Genomic DNA, 21,372 nt, shown 5'->3' with positions numbered 1-21,372 from the left:
GGTGGGGGCGTGGCGGGGACTGTGTTTGTGTGTGTTGGGAGGGGATATGGGATTCCCGACTTCCTGTGTTGGGGAGATGGTCCAGCGGATCACACAAACCTATTCAGAAGCGTTCACAGAATAAAGCAAGGTCCCACCCGCTGTGCCCCACACCCCAGGGGCCTTCCCTGGGGACAGCAGTGATTCAGTGTACTCAACAGCACAGAGACCAAATAATAAACGGGAAACTGAAATAGCAGCTGTTGGGGCCCACCCGTTGCCAGGGAGAAACCTGCAGGCTTGGCCTCTGAAAGGGGCCCTTGGACAAGCCTAGAAAGGGCCCTGGAATCCCCATGCTGAAAGAGACCTTGAAGGCCAGCCTCTCGCTCTCACGTGCTGAATGGCCTCTGGACTTGGGCTATGGGGCCCTTCAGCTCTGCTTGGTCCTCCAGGGAGAAGGATCTAAGCCTTCTGGAATATGCAGTCTTCCCCTAGCTGCTCACCCTTGGAGCCTGCCCCTCCCAGAGCTAAAATCCTTGTCTTGGCGTCCCCCAGGAGTGGCAGAGCTCCCCTGAGGCTTCCCCAGCGGCTGTTCCTCTACACCTTCCCTTCTGGCAGGGGAGGTGGGGCCTGCGTCTCCCAGTTCTCTGCATTTCCAGGTTTAACTTTCCCAGTTCCTGGTGGGACAATTTTGTATAATTTTCCAAACTGGTTGCCCTCCTTTGAACAAGCTCTGGTTAATTTCTGTGCCTCAGGACTGACCGCAGCGCCCAGGGTCACTGCCTCATTTACACTGGACAAGAGACCCCTTCAACTTAGCCAAGGAGTTGGCACGTTGGGGCCACACGGTGCTCCTGATGGGTGTGAAGCACAGCCTCGAGTTGTCCTCTTAAACCTCAGTCTACCTTGAGTGCCCATCCTGTCCCTTAAAGGTTAGACTTTTAGGCCCAGAGGCATCCCCTATGCCACTTGCTCCAAGCAAGGCCAGACCATTGCTCCATGGCCCACATTTCCTTAGCTTCTGTGTAAAATTTTGTGGCCTGGGCATATCTGCTGCCCACACCCAGGCTGGGCTATGTCGCTGATGCTTCTTGAACAGATCTGTGGCTAGTTCCCCAGCCCCGCCACAGTCCTGCCAGCCCAGTGGTCTGTCTTCCCCGCCACGCTGGGAGCAGCACGCAGGCAGGGGACCAAAACCAGCCACTCTCTAATTTGCAAGAACTATTGGCGTTTCCGGAGCCAGGCAGAAAGGGAAGAGTGCTGAGCTAGGATGTTGAGGACACAGCCGCTTTCCTGGTGGTCAGCTGTGTGGCCTGGGCAACCCTCTCCCCCCTTCTGGTTTCATTGTCTACAGGGCCAGATGGTCATTTCTGTCCTGATTCCTGGAAGGATGAGCAGAGGACTGATAGGAAATCCCGTTATCAGCTCTAAAACATACAGATCAGTGGATCAGGGTGGGGGCTATGACCAAAGCGCACAGCAAACAGGGGCCCGGCCCAAGTGTCGCTGCCCACTCCGCTGAAGATTCTGGCTGCTCAGCTCAACCTTGGGGCCGGCCCAGGCCTTGCCAACAGCGAGGTGCTGTGCAGACCCTCGACCACTGACTCTTGGAGAAACACGTCCCACACAGAAGACACCACGGCCCCTTCTATGCTTGCCTTCCAAGGGGCACCTTGCCAAGTTCCAGAGAGGGAGGCAGGAACAGAGGTCTCTGAGACATAAAGCGTCCTTCAGAGACTCCCATCTGACGTTTCCCAGGCCCGGCCCTGGCCCAATCACAGCCTCAGCACCCTAGAGACTAGAAGTGCGGTGACCCTGTGCCAGAGGCAGCCAATGTGGCTGCCTGAAGGGATGTGGGAGGGATGGATCACGGCCAAGAGTTGGGTTGGGGGAAGCGAGTGGATGGGACACAACCTCCATGAGAATATCTGAGCCTGTCGGAGTGGAGTATGAGGCCAGGAGAGGAGGGTCCTCTAGAATAGGTAGTAAGGCCATGGTGGGGCATCGCTGAGCAGAGCCCTCACCTGTTCCCTGGAACACATCTGGGGTATGGAGAGAGGAGCCAGGCCACCCTTTGGTGCTGGAGATAGCACTGGCCACCAGCACTGTCTTCCTCCTGTCCCCCTTCTTGACCTCAGCCTCTTTCACTGAACAAACTCTTTCTTCTTCTCTCTCGGAAAATTTCATTCACAAATATTGCAAAGAAGGCTTCCTTTCCCACATTCAGTGCCTTCCTGGGAAGTTCAGCACCGTGGGAGCAGCCTCGTGTTTTACTAACTACTTCTGCCTGTGGGTTCTGCAGCTGAGATGAGAGGAATAACAACTATCACTTATTTACCATTTGTTTAGTACTGTGCCAAATGCTTTACATGCCTAATTTCAGGTCTTCCTGACAAAAGCCCTGAGAGGTAGAATAATTATCCCCATTTTACAGGCTTGGAGACTGAGGCTCAGAGAGGCTGGAAGACTTGTCCAGGGTCACATGGTCAGTAAATGAGTAGTAAGTAGTGCCAGGCTGGGAACCCAGGGGGTCTGCCCCCTTCACATTCCTCACTAGGATGGTGGCCAGCCCCAGCCCCTGCCTATCACAGTGGTGGTGCCCCAATGCCTAGGGTGAAGGGTCACCTCAGCAAGCTTCAAAATTAGGTCTATTTCCTCTGAGGGCCCTCTGCAGAGACACTATTCATTAATCCTTCCATTCAGCAAATATTTAATGAGTGCCTACCATTCTAGGCCACTGAGATATATCAGTGACTAAACAGAAAAAGATCTTTGCTTTGTAGAGACTATATTCTAGGGGAAAGCAGAAAAATAAATTCCAAAGTATATGAGAAAGTGATAAGGTTGTATATAAAAATATAGACAGGGAAAGAGGCTCAGGGGTGGTGGTGAGCTGGAGGCAGACAGCAATTGTAAGAGATGGCCAGGGAAATCCTCAATCAAAATTGAGATCTCAGCAAGGACAAAGAGGAGGGCAGGAGGTGGCCCAGGGCAGAGGTCAGGGAGTCATGGGCCCGAAGCTTGGGGTTAGTGGGAGGAGATGAGGTCCAAGAGGTGAGGGTAAGTGGGTAGGGCCTTGTGGCCACTGAACAGACTTTGGCTTTTTATTTTTTCTTGAGATGGAGTCTCACTCTGTCACACAGGCTGGAGTGTAGTGGCAGGATCTCGCCTCAGTGCAACCTCTGCCTCCCAGGTACAAGTGATTCTCCTGCCTCAGCCTCCTAAGTAGCTGGGATTACAGGCATGCACCATCACGCCTGGCTAATATTTGTAGTTTTAGGAGGGACGGGGTTTTGCCATGTTGGCCAGGCTGGTCTCGAACTCCTGACCTCAGGTGATCTGCCTGCCTCAGCCTCCCAAAGTGCTGGAATTACAAGCAAGACTTTGGCTTTTAATCTGAATGACAGGGCCAGCCATTGCAGAACCTGACTGACAGGTTAACCAGGTCACTCTGGGTAGTGCTGTGTTGGGCACAGCATTGCAGGAAGGAAGGAAGGGACACTTGTTAGCCAACTTCTGTCCTCACTCCCAGGGTCCAACCTGCATCCTCTGGGCCAGTCTCATGGCCTTAGGCTGGGGCTTCATGCAGAGACCTGGGCTGGCCCCTCCCTCTGTGGAGGGCACAGTCACTTGGTTCACCAGCCCTGTCATCTACATTATTTGTGTAATACTACAACTACATAATCTGGAAACACACAATACTTTTAATTAAAGAATTTAAATAAGGGCAATTAAACCTGGCAGGAGAGAAGCCATAGCATACAGAGAACTTAATTGGAATGAAAACCAAATTAAATATGGAAACGGCAGCTAAAAAAAAAAAAAAAAAAATCAGAAGTTGAATGTATAGTATTTAGAAGGCTGATAATAATTCCTACAGCCAGGTTCCCACCTCCCAGCCTAATTCCTCCTCCTCCTGGGCCTCTCAGGAATAGGAACTGGAAAGGCATGAGCAGAAGCAACGAACCTAGGACTCTGTGCCTCGCCTTGGCCATGTGACCCCAGGAAAATGACTGAGCCACTCTGGGCTTCAGTCTTCTCAATTACAAAAGGAGACAGAGCATGCTGGGGCACTCAATTTGTGTCTCAACATAGAGAACTATGTGTAGACTGGGACGTGTGGAAGCCACAGTCCATGAGTCTCTTGGGCAATGAGGAGCAGATCCCAGGTTATTACATAGCCAAGCACTTCTCTGCCTCAGTTTCCCAAGTGTGTGTCTGTGGTGCCTACGTGTGGAACAGCTAGCACCAGATTGGCCTGTTCCTCCTGGAATGTAAGAGTTAGAGTTGCTTGGGGGCTTGTTAAAGTATAGGTCACTGCCCCTCTCACTTCTGATTCACTAGGTCTGAGACAAGGCCTGAAAATGTGTCTTTTAAAGTTCCCAGGTGCTGTTGCATTGGTGGTGTTGGTCTGGGACCACACTTTGAGACCACAAGCTATGACCCCCTTTCAGGAAAGGGTTGGGCCCAGCTGGTCGCTTGCACCCTGAGGTAGAACATCTGGAATATTTGGGTTAAGCTCAGGCTGGTCTTATTTTTGCAATCAAGGAGTTCACAAGGATGCTTGTGTGTACTATACTAACTCGTGGATTCCAAAGACTTCTCTGCTTATTTCAGAATTCCCATTCCACTTTCCTTTTTAATTAATTTTCTATGGGCAAGCCGCCCAGTGGGTCTTTGGCTTTAAGCATGGTGAGCTCAGGAGTTTCTAGGTTAAGTAGTTAATGATTAGTAATAAAATACTTCAAAGCATGTGTGGGACTTACAGCTAGTTAAAGAAACCCTGAGATTAAGTCCCTTCTTTGGTAGAGTTAAGTGGTCTTTTTGTATTATGAATACTCAGCACCTGATTTACTAGTAAAGCCTTTCGTGTTTTTTTTAAGTGCTTGGGTGTTCTCTTTCTTAGTCTCACCTTTGAGTGAGATTCTGCCTGGGGCTTGTTGTGTGAAGGGCCCCTTGGACTGAAGGTGGGGTAACAGGAACATCAAGTACAAAAGCACAGGCAGAGAGGGCTTATGGAGACAGCACGATGGCTGGAGGGAGCTTGCTGAGGAGGTAGGGATCCAGCCAGTTCACACATATTTGTGACCGGTTCAGCAGGGAGGCCCCAGCCCCAAACTCTCATTGCAGTGATCCACTGATTTTCCAGAGGCAGGACAAGGGACCACGGTATGGTGGTTTAAAGCATGGACCCCAGAGGCAGGATTCCCAGATCTGATTTTTGACAAATTACTTAATCTCCCAATGCCTCAGTTTCCTCCTCTATAAAATTGGGGATAGTTATAGTAAGTACCTTATAGCACTATCATAGGGATTAAGTAACATTTATAAAACAGAGTAGTACAGGGCACATAGTAAACATCATATAAATGTTTGAGCAATACATTTTAAAATCTCACCCAGGTCTGGGTAGTGCGGAGCTGAGCCGTCACACCTAGTCCTAGTCCCTGATATCTGTGGGATGAGGGGGAGGAGGGAAGTGCTGACTTTCATAAACCAAAAATAACTAATAGTACATCCAAGGCCTAAACGAAGCTTTGTTAGTCCCTCAAAACTGGACAGTTCCACACTTGCCCCTTCATATGACATGGAAATGAAAGGCTGTTTTATTCTGGAGCCATAATGAAATACTCGATTATTGTCTCTTCTTTTCAACACAAAAGGTTCTCCAAGTTGGACTTGCTGACAGCACTTGGGGATTGGAGCAGGAGAAAGTCAAGGACTCCTCCTCCTCCAGCATGGGGAAATTCTTTGGCAGAATTAGTGGTGTTCTCTGGGAAATGTGCTCTGCAAATAGATTCGTCTTTGCATGTGTTACTTATCTTGCATCAGATTATCAAATTAGACCTCACATAGCAGAGCCAATTGTCCCTTGACAGGCAGCTTTGGCTAGGGGCTCAGTCTCTTCCAGGCAGTCTCATCTAGTCTTGAAAATCTCTCCTTTCCTGGCATTAACAGACATCTCTGTGGCTATCCGCAATGCTCCCCACTTGGAAAATGCATCAGTGCTGCTCTGAGAATGAAGCAAGCACAGGGAGCTGGGGTGTGGCATCTGCCTTGCATGCCCTTGAACTCCCAGCTGGGCCTTGCCAGCATTCCTGCCAAAGAACCCAGAGTATGAGGGCAACATGAAAGACAGTCTGAACACCCTGAGATTTCATCAGAGCCTCCTGTTTTAAAAATACTCATTTAAATTTGCACTCCACTTCATGCAATATGCGTATCTGTTTTACTATAAAATATTTCCACCTCCCTCCTCCAAATCGGAGGTGTTCGGAAGAAGTGTGCGTTTATGCCATAAGTTTGAGAATTCTACACAATGCATGTCTGTGTACTGCACGTGGGATGTACTACCACCTAAAAGTGTTCACTGCAGGAATGGGGATTTTCCAACTAAGCAGGAGCCTTGGACTATTAACATGAAATTTTCTTGAAATACTGTAGTATGACTTTATTTTTTCTTCAGTGAGCATGCATACATCCGAGGACAATCACTGGGGTAGGATTTTGTTCATCTTTGGGGCTCCCACAAACCTAGCTCAAGACCTTGCACACAAGGGGCCTTTGGTTAAGATTTGTGAATTTTTAAAAAAAGACTCCTTCATTTGATCAACAGCATGCTGGGTGCTGCCTCTGTCTCTGGCTTTTCATTAGGTGCTGGAGATACTGAAGTGTGAGACACAGTCCTCCCCTCTAGTCTGTTAGCTGATGGAAGAAGAGAGGGACATGGGTTGAAATAATGGGTAAATGATGCCATAAAGTGTGATTAAGAGGATTAAGAGTATCATTCTCGAATTTGTAATGCTTTGTATTCAGGCTGGCCCAGTGAGAATTCTAGGTGGAAAAAACCCTTCTCAGGGTTTGCCGTCTAACTTCAGGAGCTTAGAATTACAGAATTTCAGGGTCCATACGCCCTTAAAAATCACCCAGCCCAACTCCATTGAGAGCTGTAGAGCCTTTGACAACCTGCTGATGGTCCCCTGAACTCACCACCTGCCCAAGCCATCAGCCTCATCGACAACTCTATGAAAAAGCAGCTCAATAAATTGCTCCTGATTTCCCCCTGCTGGTCCTCTCAGGGCTACACAGGACAAGCCTGCTGAGCCCTTGCCCAGAGCAGCCCTTAAGATATCTGCAGGTAGAACACTGACCCTCCTGAGCTATTTCTGGTCTTAAATAGTCCTCAATTCTTTAACCATGCATTCAAACATACAGATGGGCTTTCAGAAAGTGGGAGCTTGGAGGAACACATCATGACAACAGCCTTCCTAGAGCAAGAATCTCTTCAATAACATATTTGAACAGAGGACTCCCTCTAACATTAGGCTATTATAAACCGTTCAAAGAAATAATGGTAGTTGCAGGTGGAGAGGTGGCCTTGTTACTACTGAGAGTCAGTCCTCTGCTTTGCTTGACAAGTATCCTGCCACAAAGTTCTTCTCTGTAGTGACCTGATATCTGCCTCTTCCCTCTCCCTCCACTGGTCCAGGGGTCATTGACCAAATGCCTCTTTCACAGAAACCCATCACTGAATCCCAGAATCCCCCAAATCTCAGTATGGAGACTACTCTCAGAAGGTTGAAAGACATATATTTAATGCATATGAACCTATCATCCCAGTAGTTTTGGAAGTTTTTTAATCCTGGAGGAATCACCAATGGGAAAAATCACTGAAGGCAACAACTACCACTTTTAATATTAATGAAGTTTTTTCATTTGCTGATGTGGGAGGCGTCGGCTGTTTAGAGATGGGTGTGTAGCTTGAAGGAGGCAATTCTGCCTGCCCACCAAATGTTCTCAAACACAGGGCTGGCAATGGTCCTATATTAAGAACCACTCCACCACCCAACTACCATCATTTAATCCATCACTGTGCAACAACCTGCTGAAATGTCTCTCAAAGTCCTCCCTGATAGCTATCTGTCCCCACACCCCTGTGGCATCCGAGTCCTCCCATCTCTTCCCGGAACAATGGAACAGTCTCCTCCCTATCTGGCTTCCCTGTTTCTAGCCTCTTTCCTTCTGATCCACCCCGCTTTCAGCTGCCAGGGGGGTTTTGCACACCCCACCGTGGAAATCTACTACTTAAGAACCTTCCCCATTCTTTCCTTCTGCTTTTAAGGTGAAGTCCATCTTCTTGGTATGGCTTTCAACAACCATTATCTGTTCTACGTGACTTATCTCCTTCTTGCCCCATCAAAAACTCCAAATTCTACCCACACCAGACAATGGATTCCTACTCCTAAAATATGCTTGGCTGTTTCATGCCTTTGCTCAAGTGAGCTTCTACTTGGGATGTTCTTTCTACGCTTGGAAACTGTCTCTACAACCTTTAAGACATAGATCAAACAAGCCTCCTACGTGAAGCCATCTCTGAGTTCTGCAGACCAAGTCAGTCATCCCAGGCTCTCAGAACACAGCACACCCCTTGGTTTCTGTTCTTATTCGGTTCTATTGTGTTTACATGCCCATGAGCTCCTTGAGGGCAGAGGCTGTGTCTGATTTATATCTGCATTCCTCCTGTCCAACCCCCATGCTCAATAAATGTTTGATGAACAACTAAAGGAAAGACTGTTCATCATTGGAAAATTGCTCATCAGAGCCCTGCATATCAGCGTTGCCAAGAGATGTTTTCATCAAATGCACTTTCTCAGTGTCAGTATCTAATGCTGTCCTGGTTCAGCCTGAAGTATTGCAAATTCAGAAGAGCTTGAGGGAGTTAGAGGAAATGTATTTTATTTGTTAAGCAGAAAATCAGGGTATGAGATGGAACACCAAGATATGCAAATGCCTATCTTCTTTGTAGGAGAACCTGGGAAAACACACCAGATTATTTTAAAATTAATTCAGTCCGAGTGTCTGTGGAGCTTAAATGTTGTCCTCAGGAGAATAAATAGTGCATAATGTGAAACGAGAAAGGAGATTTGAAATGCACCCAGTAAAAGCTCCTTTCAGTCCAACTTCTATACCAGAACATCCTAGTTGGTAGGATCTGAATGCAATTTGCAAAGATTAAAACCTGTTGCAAGAAAATTAGCCCAAGCACAAGACTTTAATCATTTAAGAGGCTCCTGGCTTCTTCAGGTCTTGTCAACAGCAACTCCTCACCAATGAGGTCCTGAGGAGAGATTCCAGGTCACTGGATAAATATTGAGCATTTTTCAGTAAGCAAAACTTTCACATATATTAATTATTAAATAGCAAGTGAGAGTGGCTGCTCTGGGTCTGCAAACTAGGAATTCAAAAATAATATTTCCAAACGGTTCCCTTTCGTAGAATGATCAAAGATATGGTTGCCAAAGCACTCTGGGGAGTTTTAATTAGGCATATGCCAAAGTGGCTGAAAACTGCCCAGTCACTGAAGAGCTGTATGCCGCAGATGCCTGCTTTGTTGATTGCTATGTCTGTTTAAGCAGGAATTGTGTGGGGCTGCCTTTTCAAGCCATGTCCTGGGATAAGGGAAGGAGGGAGCTGGAACTTGGGGTGACTTTGCCTCAAGAATGCCCATTTTACAAGTGTTTCATTCTCTACCATAGCCAGGATGGACAGGCAAGATGGGAGGCATGGGGAGGGCTGGCCACAGCCCCAAGGCATCTAGGTGTGCACAGGAGATGAGGCTGAGTTACTCCAGGGGGGACTTCAGAGCATGGGTGGGAAGGACTCTGTGAGGGCTGGAAAGAGGGTAGAAGTGTCTGGGTGCAGGTCTTGGATGTCAAAGCAGCCTGGGCTTCAGATTCAGCCAGTGAATCTACCACTCTCAGGCCATGTGATCTTGGAGTGTGACTTCATCTCAATGTCTCATCTTGGAGGTGGGCTTGCTGTGCTATTAACATCAAACTGTATAAGGCTGAACGCAGAAAGGCTGAGGCTCACAGGCAGAGGAGTCTGAAGAGGGCTGATGCTTACTTCAGTTCAGGAATACCCATGTCTGGATGACACCAAGTCCCCAGGGCTGCAAGTGCCTGGCAGGGCTGTGGCCTCCAGGCGCTATTCCAGGACAGCCCAGAGGCCACTGCTCATCCTCCTCCTGCAGTAATCTGAAGCAGTACTCTTGTCGATCAGAGGACTCCTGGTGGTGCCTGTCAACATTTCCAGCCCACATCACCAAAGCTGAGCCCCTAGGATTGGCCTTAGAGCCTGTGCTGAGAGGAGATTTTGGGGGATGACACAGGCCATGAAGACCCCACGGTCATGGAGGAGAGGGAGGAAGAAATGGCTAAACTTTCAAACTGCATCTCAACCTCCTGCTAATTTTTCATCCTGCCTCTTTCGTTTTCTAGAATCTCTCCTAATCCAGCTTCACAATCCCTGCCAGAGGAGGCTTTCAAAATCCTGGACCTAAACATGACCTGGGGTTGCACATCCTCATCTCCCATAGAACCAAATCCACCAGGTCCTGTGGCCTCCAGGCCTGGTCCAGTTGCCCTTCTAGGCTCTTCAGCCGCTCCCCACTGTGCCCTCCAGGATTGGCCACCTTCTGACTCCTGGAAGCTCCCTGAGCACGGCCTGCTTTTGATGTCTCACAACTTTCACACATGCTGTTTCCTCTCCCTGGAATGCCCTTTACTCCTTCCAAAGAGACCAGGCTCCCAGGTTCTTAACATTCATTCCTAGTTAAGTACATTGTCTTCTGAGAAGCCACCAGCCCTGCCCACCCCTAGCTGCGCCACCACCAACTTCCTGCACTGTTCCATTCACAGAGGGCAGGGCAAGCTGAACCCAGAGGCCCAGCAGGTCTGGCTGAGGGCAGTAGAAAATGGTCCCTTGTGACTCACATAGACCCTGAAGACAGTCTCAGGCATGAAGCCCATTTCACCCCAGCAAAGTCAGCCCCACTCACCTCCACGGAGCCAGGAATACGCACTCAGGATGCTGCTGTCTCCAACCTACAAGCCTACTTTGCACCTAGTCCATCTTGAGAAACGGCAGCCATCCCTCACCAGGCATGTACTTAACTGTCCTCCCACACCACACACCCCAGGCCTCCCTCTGCCTCTCAACTTGGAGGAAAGGAGGGAAAAGTAGCCCCATCCTCTGTCCCCTGAGCTGGAAATCTGGCAGAGGAAAGTGAAGAAGGCTTCTGCCAGGCACAGTGTCGAGTCAGCAGCAGCTCCCAGCTGGGGCATCTGGTGTTTCCACAGAGAGGGAGGTGGGAGGACGAACACCCTGTGTCTCAAGCCTCAGCCCTGACCTCTGGCCTTCTCCCACGTGGCCACTTCCAACATAACTTCAGTGTTGAGAAGTAAGAGAGAATTGGAACTATTTCATGACTAATGACCAACAGGAGCACCTTGGGCATGTTCGTTAACTTCTCTGTGACTCAGTTTCCTCAGCTATGAGGTCAGGTGGTACCTATCACATCTGGTTGTGGTGAGGATTAAATGAGTTAATATATGCCTGACACACAGTAAGTACTATATGAATGTTAGCTGTTATTCCTATTGGGACAGAACTTTATAGTTTACAGCACATGCCAAAGGTTACATAGACAGGAAGGGGCAGGAGCCATGAGTCCTTTGCATGAGTTTCCTTTCATTGAACCCCCGACACTTTGCAGAGTGAGCTGGGACTCACAGAGTTGCCACCTGCATCCTCCACCTGCCCTCAGAAATGCTCCATTTATTTCCTGGGCTCCTCTCCACCATCTGCTTTCCTGTGTTCACACAGCCCTGGTTGAGGCTCTTGGTTCTGCTTTCTAACTAGCTCCTAAGTCCATGACCTTGTTTTGAACTTGCAGCTCAGTATTGACCTTCACCATTTATTTAGGACCTAAGAGTCTCTGTCAGTCCTCTAACTCTGTACACCCACACCACAGTCAAAGGTGCCCTATGCCCATGATATATGATGTAGCTGGGACTCCCCTTACCAGCACCCTTTCTACAGGGAGAGTAACTGGATGCCAGGATTGGAATGAAGGTATAGCCAGCTTCCAAAGTTCTGCGCAGTGCCCCCAGTAGCCTCCATCCTTACCAGGGGAGAAGCAGCTTGCTGGGAGGCTGGAGTCAGGAGCTCCTGCCACTCAGTCCCATGAATACAGGTGTTCCCTCCTGAACTTCCCTGGGAGTGTCCACCATGTACAGCCCCAGGGAGCCCTGAGGCTCCACAACCCCATGGGCTCCCTCACTTCCTGTTATTAACACTTTACCTGCTTCACCTGGGAGGCAGGCATCCCTATCTGTGGGTGAAAACGGATCCTACCTTAGCAGATTCCCTGGTGACTAGGAGACCTCTGGGAAGAGGCAGAAGTTCTCCTCAAAGCTAGGCATCTAGATCCTTGGCCACCATTCTATAATGGGAGCTATGAGGGGCCAGTGAAGAGCAGGAAGTCAAATATGGGCCCCTGAATTAACAGAGACTTAATAAAGGAATGTCCCGCGGTCACTAGTGTGAGGACGGCCTTTTGCCAAATGGCCCCAAGATGCTGCCCGGCAAGGAAACTTCTTCTCCCAGAGTGACCCAATACTGGGCAGAAGGCAGAGAGGGTTGCAGATCAGAGACCAGCACTGTCTACACCTGGGAGACTGGGGGCTCCATCTCGTGAGCAGAGGCTTGTATAGGAGAAACGTGAAGGTTTAAAGTCAGAAAGACCCGAGTTTAAATCCCAGCCCCACCCCTAGCTGTGAGACTCTGGGCAGGGGACTCCCCTCTCTGAGCCTCAGTTTCCTTATATCTAAAAATTAAGTACAATAATAAAATCATTATAATAAAACAACAACAATAATAAACTCCCTCAGAGCCAATATCACAGGGATCAGTAGTTAACACACGAGACCCACGGCACATGGTAGGTGATCAGCAAATCCCTGAGAAGCAGCCTGGAGCCACAGCCTCATTACTGCCAGTCTCTCTCCTTCCTCTCTCCTCCATCCCCTCCCTGGCCCCTAAGGCCACGCTCCTCGTTTTCCAACACGGCTGCCACTGTGCCTGGGCTCGGGTTGCTACCTGAGAGAACTGCCAGTGAAGCTTCATCCTCTTGGCTTTGGCGTAGCTGCACTCGATGAGCCGGGGCCGGCTATTGACGTCCACCAGGCACCGGTTGTCATCGTCATCCACCGTGGGGCTCAGGATGCCCACATGGATCTGCTGACTGCTCGTGTAGTACACGTTCTGGGGGCGGAGGGAGGGAGAGAGTGTGGATAAATGCCAATGGCCACAGAGACAGGAAGGTAGGTCGGGATTCTCCTGGGCAGCTGGCAGAGAGGCCACAGTTAGGGAAGACCCTGGAATCCAGTGGCCTTCCGATTATTTTCTATTGCAATAGACAAAAAGAAACCCTTTTACATTATGATCCAGTATAGTGTTTGGTCCACCTGTATAACTACAAGAAATAAAACACCCTTACATATGTAATATACACTGATTTCTATTCTAATCTTCCATTGGAAAACATTGGTCATAACCTTTTAAATTTATTTCTTCACCCAGTTTACAAACCCCTCTTTTTTTTTCAGAGACAGAATCTTGCTCTGTTGCCTAGCCTGGAGTGCAGTGGCGCATCTCGGCTCACTGCAACCTTCCACCTCCCAGGTTCAAGTGATTCTCCTGCCTCCACCTCATGAGTAGCTGGGATTACAAGTGTGCACCACCATGCCTGGCTAATTTTTGTATTTTTAGTAGAGACGGGGGTTTCACCATGATGGTCAGGCTGGTCTCAAACTCCTGACCTTGTGATCTGCCTGCCTTTAATCCATTATTTACAGATTCCCCGATTTCCTCCCTTCATAAATATTTCATGTCAGATACTGTGCTTTGTCAGAGCAACAAGCCTGGACCGCGCCTTCAGGAAGCACAGAGTCTTGTGGGATGGGAGGTGTGTAACACATAATTTCCATGCACACTAAGACTGTGCAGAGCAGGAGGTGGCAAACTTTTTCTTAAAGGGCAGGTTGACAAATATGTTTGGTTTTGTGGGTGTGCTGGGGAGTCTCCAAGACCACCCCTCAGCTAGATGATTTTCTATGGGGACTCACAGGACTCAGCACATAATTGTACTTACTGCTATGATTTATGACAGCAAAAGGATACAAAACAAACCCAAAAGGAAAAGGAAAAAGAAGAAAGGCTCCTGGACAAAGCCCGGGGAAACCAGGTCCAAGCTTCCAAGGGTCCCCTCTCGGGGGAGTTGCACAGGACATACTCAATTCCTCTGAGCTGTGACAACACATGAGAAATGCTGTCTACCAGAGAAGCACATTAGAGACACAGCACCCAGGGTTTTCACTGGGGGCTGTCAAATAGGCAGCCTCTGCCTAGTATGCACCAAAATCCCAGACTTCCAGAAGGAAAGTGAGTGGCAAACCTAGGCTGTTTTGTTTGTATAATCAGATTAAACACAGAGAGCCACTCTTATCAGTTCTGCTGGGAATCCTGAGACCCAGGCTCTTGGATGCCAACCTCGTAAGCAAGCCTTTCAGAGGACAGCAGCCAGGCCCGCTCTGCAAACTCCTTTCTACACAGAGGACCATACAGCCTCTGAAAACTCACTCTCCTACTGTAGTGCAAACACATCCCAGAAAAAAAAAAAACAAACAAATGGCTGTGTTTCATGAACACATCATTTACAAAAGTAGGAGTCTCCATGGGCTGTAGTTTGGGCCTGGTCTAGGGGAAAGCCACGTGACTTTTGGCCTTCAACATTTTCAGCAACTTCCCTTAGCCGTGATCCGTGGTTCCCAATCAGGGCTCCAAGTAAAAAGTCTTAGGGTTCTGTGAACTCTTCTCCTCACATTGCTAAAGGCATTAACATGCTGCCACCCTCATCATTAGTGCCCCCCTGCCCCAGTGCTTAGGCCCCAGAAACAAACCAAGATACCACACTTTTCCACTTTAGGTTAGAATATTCAGGGTGTTCTCTCTGGTTATCTTGACATGTTCCAAAATTCTCATTGGCAAATATTTTTGATTAATTCAAAATGGCAAAATGATGTATGTTTTGCTTTAGTAAAAGAGGATGGTTGACAAGTACTTTTTAAACCTGTGTGCCAGGCCATAAAAAGGACAGAAGTGGAATGAAGGCAGTGTGGATGAGGAGGGCGAGTAAGGGTGGTCCTTCATGGCAGATTCTTGCTGATGCTCAGAAGTCTCTTTAGGCTCTTGGGAGGGGGTGGAGGGCAGGCAGGGTGTTCCCTTAGGAACAGTCAAGACTTCAACAGGAAAGAGATGACCCATTTTAATAGGGGGAGACCTGAGGAGTGTGTAATAAAGGCACCATTTTCAAAGGTGTGGGTGGGGTGTCAGGGAACCACAAGGGATAGGATGGTTCCCTGGGGAAAGTAACGAGAAGCCGTTAGTACCCCTATGCCCAGCGGAATGAGAGGACAGAGCTGTCACCAGAACCTGTAAGAGAAAAGTCATGGAGAGAAAGCTGACAGGAGGGCTTGGGGGTCATGGCAAGTGATGCTTAACAAACACCCCAAGTTCACTCTTTCCTCCCCACTTGAATCTCCTACTAGGTCAGGCCATTGGCAGAACCCAACTGGAAACCAGAGATTTCCATTGAAACGTTCCATAAAGTCAGCCTCTCAGGGTGGAGGGAACTGGGTTGAGAGTGTGTCTAGAGGGAGGAGGAGAAGACGCTCATTACAGCTAAGATCTGCTCTCTTGGTCACCTTACAAGTTACCAGGTTTGGCAAATCCATGGAAATTGACATCAAAATGACTAAAATGACTGAGTCTTCCAATAACAAAGGTGAAGAATTTACAGTGACCAAAGTTCTGAGCAGAGGCCAAATGTAGGATGCCCAGCTTCGATGTGGAAATGTAACCAGAACAAGAGGCAAGGGGAGCCTCTTCAAAGCTATGCTGGGCAAGGGGTGGTTTGCTCATCAGAATCCTGAGACTGTCCATTGTGTGGCCTGGATTTCCAGGTCACCACCAAAAAAAGCTGATGTCCTGTGGCTTCTAGTTTATTGGAGTTGAGGGAGAACTTGGCAACTGGTAGGATGTAAAAAGTCAAACAGCCATAGAGTTAGGCATCACCTCTATTCAACTAACAAGTAATCTCTAAGTTGGGATCTAGGGTTACAGAGATGAGAAAATCCATGGTCCCTGTCCTGGAGAAGCCATGCCACTTGGGGGAAACCAACAACGTATCAGGAAATAATGACCCCAATCACATGAATATGAGAAGTGCCCCTACTTCTTGCACTCACTTACCCCAACTCTCACTACTTTGAAAATAGAAACGAGAACCCACCACGTCCAGAAAGCCTGCCCTGAATATTCAACTGTGTGGGGCCTCAACCTGCCACCTGGGTCTCTCACCAAAAGGTGCACACCTGTTTATGCCCTTGGGTTGAATGCACTGTGACCTCCTTAGGACACTGTAGCTCTTAATCTCCCTGCATGCCGGGACCCAGATTTCCTAAGGTTTAGGGATGTGGGCTGTAAGACAAGGACAGCAAGGGAGCCAGTCATTCCCATGTTTTTCTTCTTCTCTGTCATCACAGCCTGGTTCTTGTCTCCCGAGCAGACTTGGCAGACACAAGTGGCTACTCAGGTAACAACTGAAATCAGTTTTATCCACTTAGCTGCTCTGAAGAGTTTAGGGAGATGCCAGGAGAAACATGTGCACTTACTATCTGGTACAGCTGTCATCAGAGCTGTTTATTGCTCCAGAGTCTGGGAAAATCATAATACGGCTGGACAGTTGTTATTTAAAAACAAAACAACAAAGTGCCTTTTGACTGGCGTAACCACGAAGCTGGCAGATCACAGAGGGAGGTTTGGCAAAGAGGATTCTCTCAAGTCCTCACGCGGACATCTCAGAAGCCTAGCCTAGTGGATTAAATAAACCAATGGCTTGAACACAACAAAAGGGAAAAAGTTTTGTACAAGTTGCCCCACTTTCAGTGCCTGCAGGCCCAGCAAGCATAGGTAAGCTTTCTGAGCAATGGAGACTCTGGAAGGTGTAAGGCAAGAAGTGACTTAGAACGGTGGTCCTCAATGGGGGAACGTTACAAACCAGGGGCTATTTTGAATGCCTGGAGACATTTTTGGTTGTCATGATGGTGGGGGTGGTGGGAGGTGCCTAGTGGCTGGTCAGGGATCCCACTCAACATCCTAAATGCACAGGACAGCCCCCCACAGCAAATAATTATCTAGCCAAAATGTCAGTAGTGCCGCTGTTGAGGTACCCCAACTTAGATAGCGTATAATAAAAGCTGACGTGTTTTTACCTCTTACCCTGTGCCAGACATGAAATAACTTACATGCTTTATTCTTGTTTAATCTTAGCAATAACTCTGTGAGGCAGGTACTAATATTATCCCTTACCTTACAGACGAGGAAGGTGAGGCAAGGAGACCATAAGCAATGTTTCCGAAGTCATACGGATGGTGAGGAGCTGAGATTTACAGCGAGGCAGTTTAACTCCAGAGCTACAGGTGTGACCACTCACCTCCCTCATGCACCTCCCTGGGGTCATTCCAGCTCCAGCCTCCAGGCTGGAGGGGCAGTGGGGAGCCAGGAGAGGACTTCCACTGTGATCCCTTCCAGTCATGATGGGGACCTGGACTAATACAGTACTAGAGAGCTGGAGGGGCCTAGAATAAAAGATGCTACAAAGTTCTGAGACAGCAGCATCCCTCCTGTAACTGGTCTGAGGCTGGGGTAAGCTGTTATCCTGCCTGTGGACGTCTTACAAACCCCCGGGGCAGAGAAACATCATCCCTGCCCACTCAGCTCCTCCTCAGCTGCCAATGATTGATTTGGCTCATTCTCTACTCAGCCCCACACAGCTCAGCAGGGCTGCAAACCAGATCTCCAGCATTTCATTTTGATGCTTGCAGAAGGAAGAGCAAAATCACCTGCAAGGTAAAAGAATCAACACATCCGTATCCTGGATCTTATGCTAGCAGCATTTTCCTCTCCTCCAGGCCAGGGGTAGGAGCCGTGACTGAGAGCTAACAGCTGGCCAGGGAGACCACAGAACTCTGGTTGCACATTCCTGCCTTCGGAGCCACAGAGTCGAGGCTGGGTAATGCCCCCCAGGCCCAGCGGTTCTCCTGACTCTGTCCCCTCACCTTGGGGAAAGGGCCCCACCCTGTAGGATACCCTGGTCTGAGAGCCTGGCCTCCAGCCCTCCGTAGGAGCCACGCCTCACATGTGTCAAGCCTCACCTGGTGGATGGAAACTGCCACCTGGAGCGGAACAGCCTCAGGAAGGGAAGGAAGAGAAGAAAACATGCACAGTTTTGTGCGCCTAGCGGTCCTCTGCTAGGTGTTTTCCATGCCTGTGGCTACTGCCACTTTTAAGAACAAGGAAACTGAGGCTATGAGAGTTTTAAAAACTTGTGAAGACACTCAGGTAGGCAGTTGCTCTCTCCCCTCCCTGCCTAGGGAGAAGTCCCAAGGAAGGCTGAGTTCTGGCAGCTCAGGGCCTGTGGTCCCTTACCCCTTCCTCGGAGGGGCTCTCCTCGGCCGCACTGATGGCCACCGCCTCTGCCCAGTCCTGAACTTCAGCTACAGCTGCCCAGGCCTGGGAGCTTGGTCCCAAGGGCCACTCTGAATTCACCCATGAACCAGCGATGGGACTACTAGGGCCGTTCCCACCAGGTTGTCATGCTGAGCTCTGGGGACTCCAAGAAGGGGTCTCAGGGGCCATTGTGGTTGGGGTTCCAGAGTCCCTCTCCCAGCCCCACCACAGCAGATCTTCTTTTGTCTTTTGGATAATTGACTTTCATATAACATTTCCTTTGAACAATAGGTTTTGATGAATTTTAAGAAACCACTTCTCTAAAGCAGGAGGCATCTGTCCAGGAGGAGGATGTTGCAGATGAGGAGGCCTTTGTTAGCTTCTATTCCACCAAAGAGCCTTTGCAAACATGCGGACGAGAACCTCAACCTCCTGCCTCCAACCTCTACCAGGCCCCACTCCCTTGCATTCTTTGATATGGCCAATTTACATATTTTTATTTTAAAATTATTTCAGTAGTTTTGGGGGAACAGGTGGTGGACCCAGTACCCAAGCAGTGTACACTGTACCTAATATGTAGTGTTTTTTGTTTTTGTTTTTGTTTTTTTAAGACAGTCTCACTCTGTCACTCAGTCTGGGGTGCAGTGGCATGATTTCAGCTCACTGCAACCTCTGCCTCCTGGGTTCAAGCAATTCTCCTGACTCAATTCCCAAGTAGCTGGGATTACAGGCGTATGCCACCCACCCAGCTAATTTTTTTTATTTTTAGTAGAGGCAGGGTTTCACCATGTTGGCCAGGCTGGTCTCGAACTCCTGACGTCAGGTGAACTGCCTGCCTTGGCCTCTCAAAGTGCTGAGATTACAAGCATAAGCCACTGTGCCTGGCCCCATTGTGTATCTTTTATTACTCACTCCCCTCCCACCTCTTCCTCCAAGTCCCCAGAGTCCATAATATAATTTGTACACCTTTGCATCCTCATAGCGTAGCTTGCACTTTAAGTGAGAGCATAGGATGTTTGGTTTTCCATTCCTGAATTACTTCACTTAGAATAACGGCCTCCAGATCCATCCAGGTAGCTGCAAATGCCATTATCTTATTTCTGTTCACGGCTGAGTAGAAGTCTATGGTATTTATACAACATTTTCTTTATCTACTCGTTGGCTGATGGACATTTAGGATGGTTCTATGTTTTTGCAATTGTGAATTGTGCTGCTATAAACATGCGTGTTCCAGTCTTTTCCATAGAAGGACTTCTTTTCCTTTGAGTAGATACCCAGGAGTGGGATTGCTGGATCAAATTGTTTGGAGATTCCTTAAAGAACTAAAAGTAGAACTACAATTTATGTATTTTTCAATCATCCAATCCCCTCTTCTATCAAGACCTCAATACCTATGTCATGCCTCAGCCTCCGCAGAAATTCTAGAACCTTCACCAAGCTAAATAAAGACTGAGATGCAAAAATCATGGGATGGGCAGAGGAAGAGTCAAGGAGGGCCTCCCAGGCAAATCTAGAACATTGGGCAAAATAGGGTTAGTTACATTACTTAATAATAGACACATTTTCAAGGCACAACTGGAGTACGAGTTCTCTTCCAAACAATGGGCATGTAAATTTGGACCAGCTCTTTTCCCTCCACTAAATGAGGCTTCCTTGGCAACTGTGCTGGCCTATCAAGTAGGTGTCCGTGAAAAATGAGGTATCTTTGGGGCATTTAGCCTCTCCCTGCTGAACCTCCAGCATGGGGCAGCAATGATCGTCTTTGGCTGAAACTGTCCTGGGCCTGGAGAGTGATGAGGGGTGGAAAGGGAGAGTTATACTGGGACACTGTTTACAAGAGGTTCTAGAACCCATCATAAGGGAGAAAACAACTGAATTGGCCAGGCACTTACACTGGAAATGGATGAACCAGCATCCCTGTCATTTCTTTGGATATTTATCCATATTCTGGATGGTTGCAGCCCAACAAGGAATTAAGAGCCCAGCTCTCTGAGGGGCTTGGGGACATAACAGGGGAGTGGTGTGACACTGTCTAGGGAGTTAAGAGTTGCATATAACAGGGTGATTGCAAACTTTTAAAATCGGGCGGTTGGCAAAGGTCATTGAAGGCACAGTCAAGCTATGGCCTGGATCTTGCAAGAGGAGGAATATCTGAGAGCAAATGAAATCACAAGACTCACAAGGACAAACTCCTAAATGCAATCAAGCTAAGGCAGGGCTCTCCACCTTGGCTGCACAGCAGAATCACCTGGCGAGCTTTAAAACCTACAAACCACGGTCTCAGGGGCTGGGGCCTGGGCACAGGGATTTATTCCAGGTGATTCTAATGTGCAACTAAGGTTGAAAACCAGCTGGGTTAAGGAGAGTTTGGGAAGCCTAGGAGTAAAATATTGGTGCAGCACACACCCTTCTGGATTCTAGCTTAAAAGCAATGCCCCTGCAGATAGGGATCTAGCTTGCCCCTACAATGAGAAGGGGGAACTTATCCCTATCTGCAGGGCAAGGACAAGGTAGGCAAGGACCAGGGTATCCATAGGAGGGCAAGAAAAGACCCAGGAGGGGGAGAGCTACCCGTCCAGCTGCAATGCTTCACCCCCCTCCTCTCTGTGCCCCTGTCTTGAGTCGGATCAATAGGTCTCCAGGTAAGAGTCATGGAAACAGGCAGGATGCCAGACACAGAGGGCGGGAAGAAGGAAGGAGCCTTGCTTTATTAAATTTCAATTTACAGAGTGCTGGCTGTGACATCCAGAATGTGTGTTAGAAATGGGCTTTTTCCTCTTCTTCAAAGAACAAGCTGCAGGCCTCTCTGCAGACAGGCAGGCTGATTTAAGGGTTTGGTTATTGGTCATTAACCCCTTGACACAGAGGTTCGTTACAGTGCTGAGGGCCACAGTGTGCTGATGCTAAATCAGAAATGAAGGAGAGTCATTTCCAGAACGATCTTATGTTCATCAACCACAGCATGCGGTCCATGTGAGG

At 48.6% G+C, this 21,372-nt stretch overlaps 1 protein-coding gene across 2 annotated transcripts in view; it reads right to left on the bottom strand.

The window, feature by feature from the left end:
- Positions 1–21,372, bottom strand: part of GALNT18 (polypeptide N-acetylgalactosaminyltransferase 18) — a 359,386-nt gene that overhangs the window by 8,822 nt on the left and 329,192 nt on the right. Inside the window, exon 10 of one of the 2 annotated variants that reach the window (XM_017881607.1) lies at positions 12,922–13,086. The exons of the other annotated variant lie outside the window; for it this stretch is intronic. Within the exon in view, the coding sequence (XP_017737096.1) occupies positions 12,922–13,086 (165 nt within the window). The remainder of the gene's footprint in view (positions 1–12,921; positions 13,087–21,372) is intronic. 2 annotated transcript variants of the gene reach the window in all.

This window comes from Rhinopithecus bieti, unplaced genomic scaffold (genome assembly GCF_001698545.2).
Source record: "Rhinopithecus bieti isolate Rb0 unplaced genomic scaffold, ASM169854v2 scaffold_11944, whole genome shotgun sequence".
Classification (NCBI taxonomy): Eukaryota; Metazoa; Chordata; class Mammalia; order Primates; family Cercopithecidae; genus Rhinopithecus; species Rhinopithecus bieti.
Note: the sequence above shows the minus strand (reverse complement) of the source record. Positions and strands in the feature narration are given on the sequence as shown.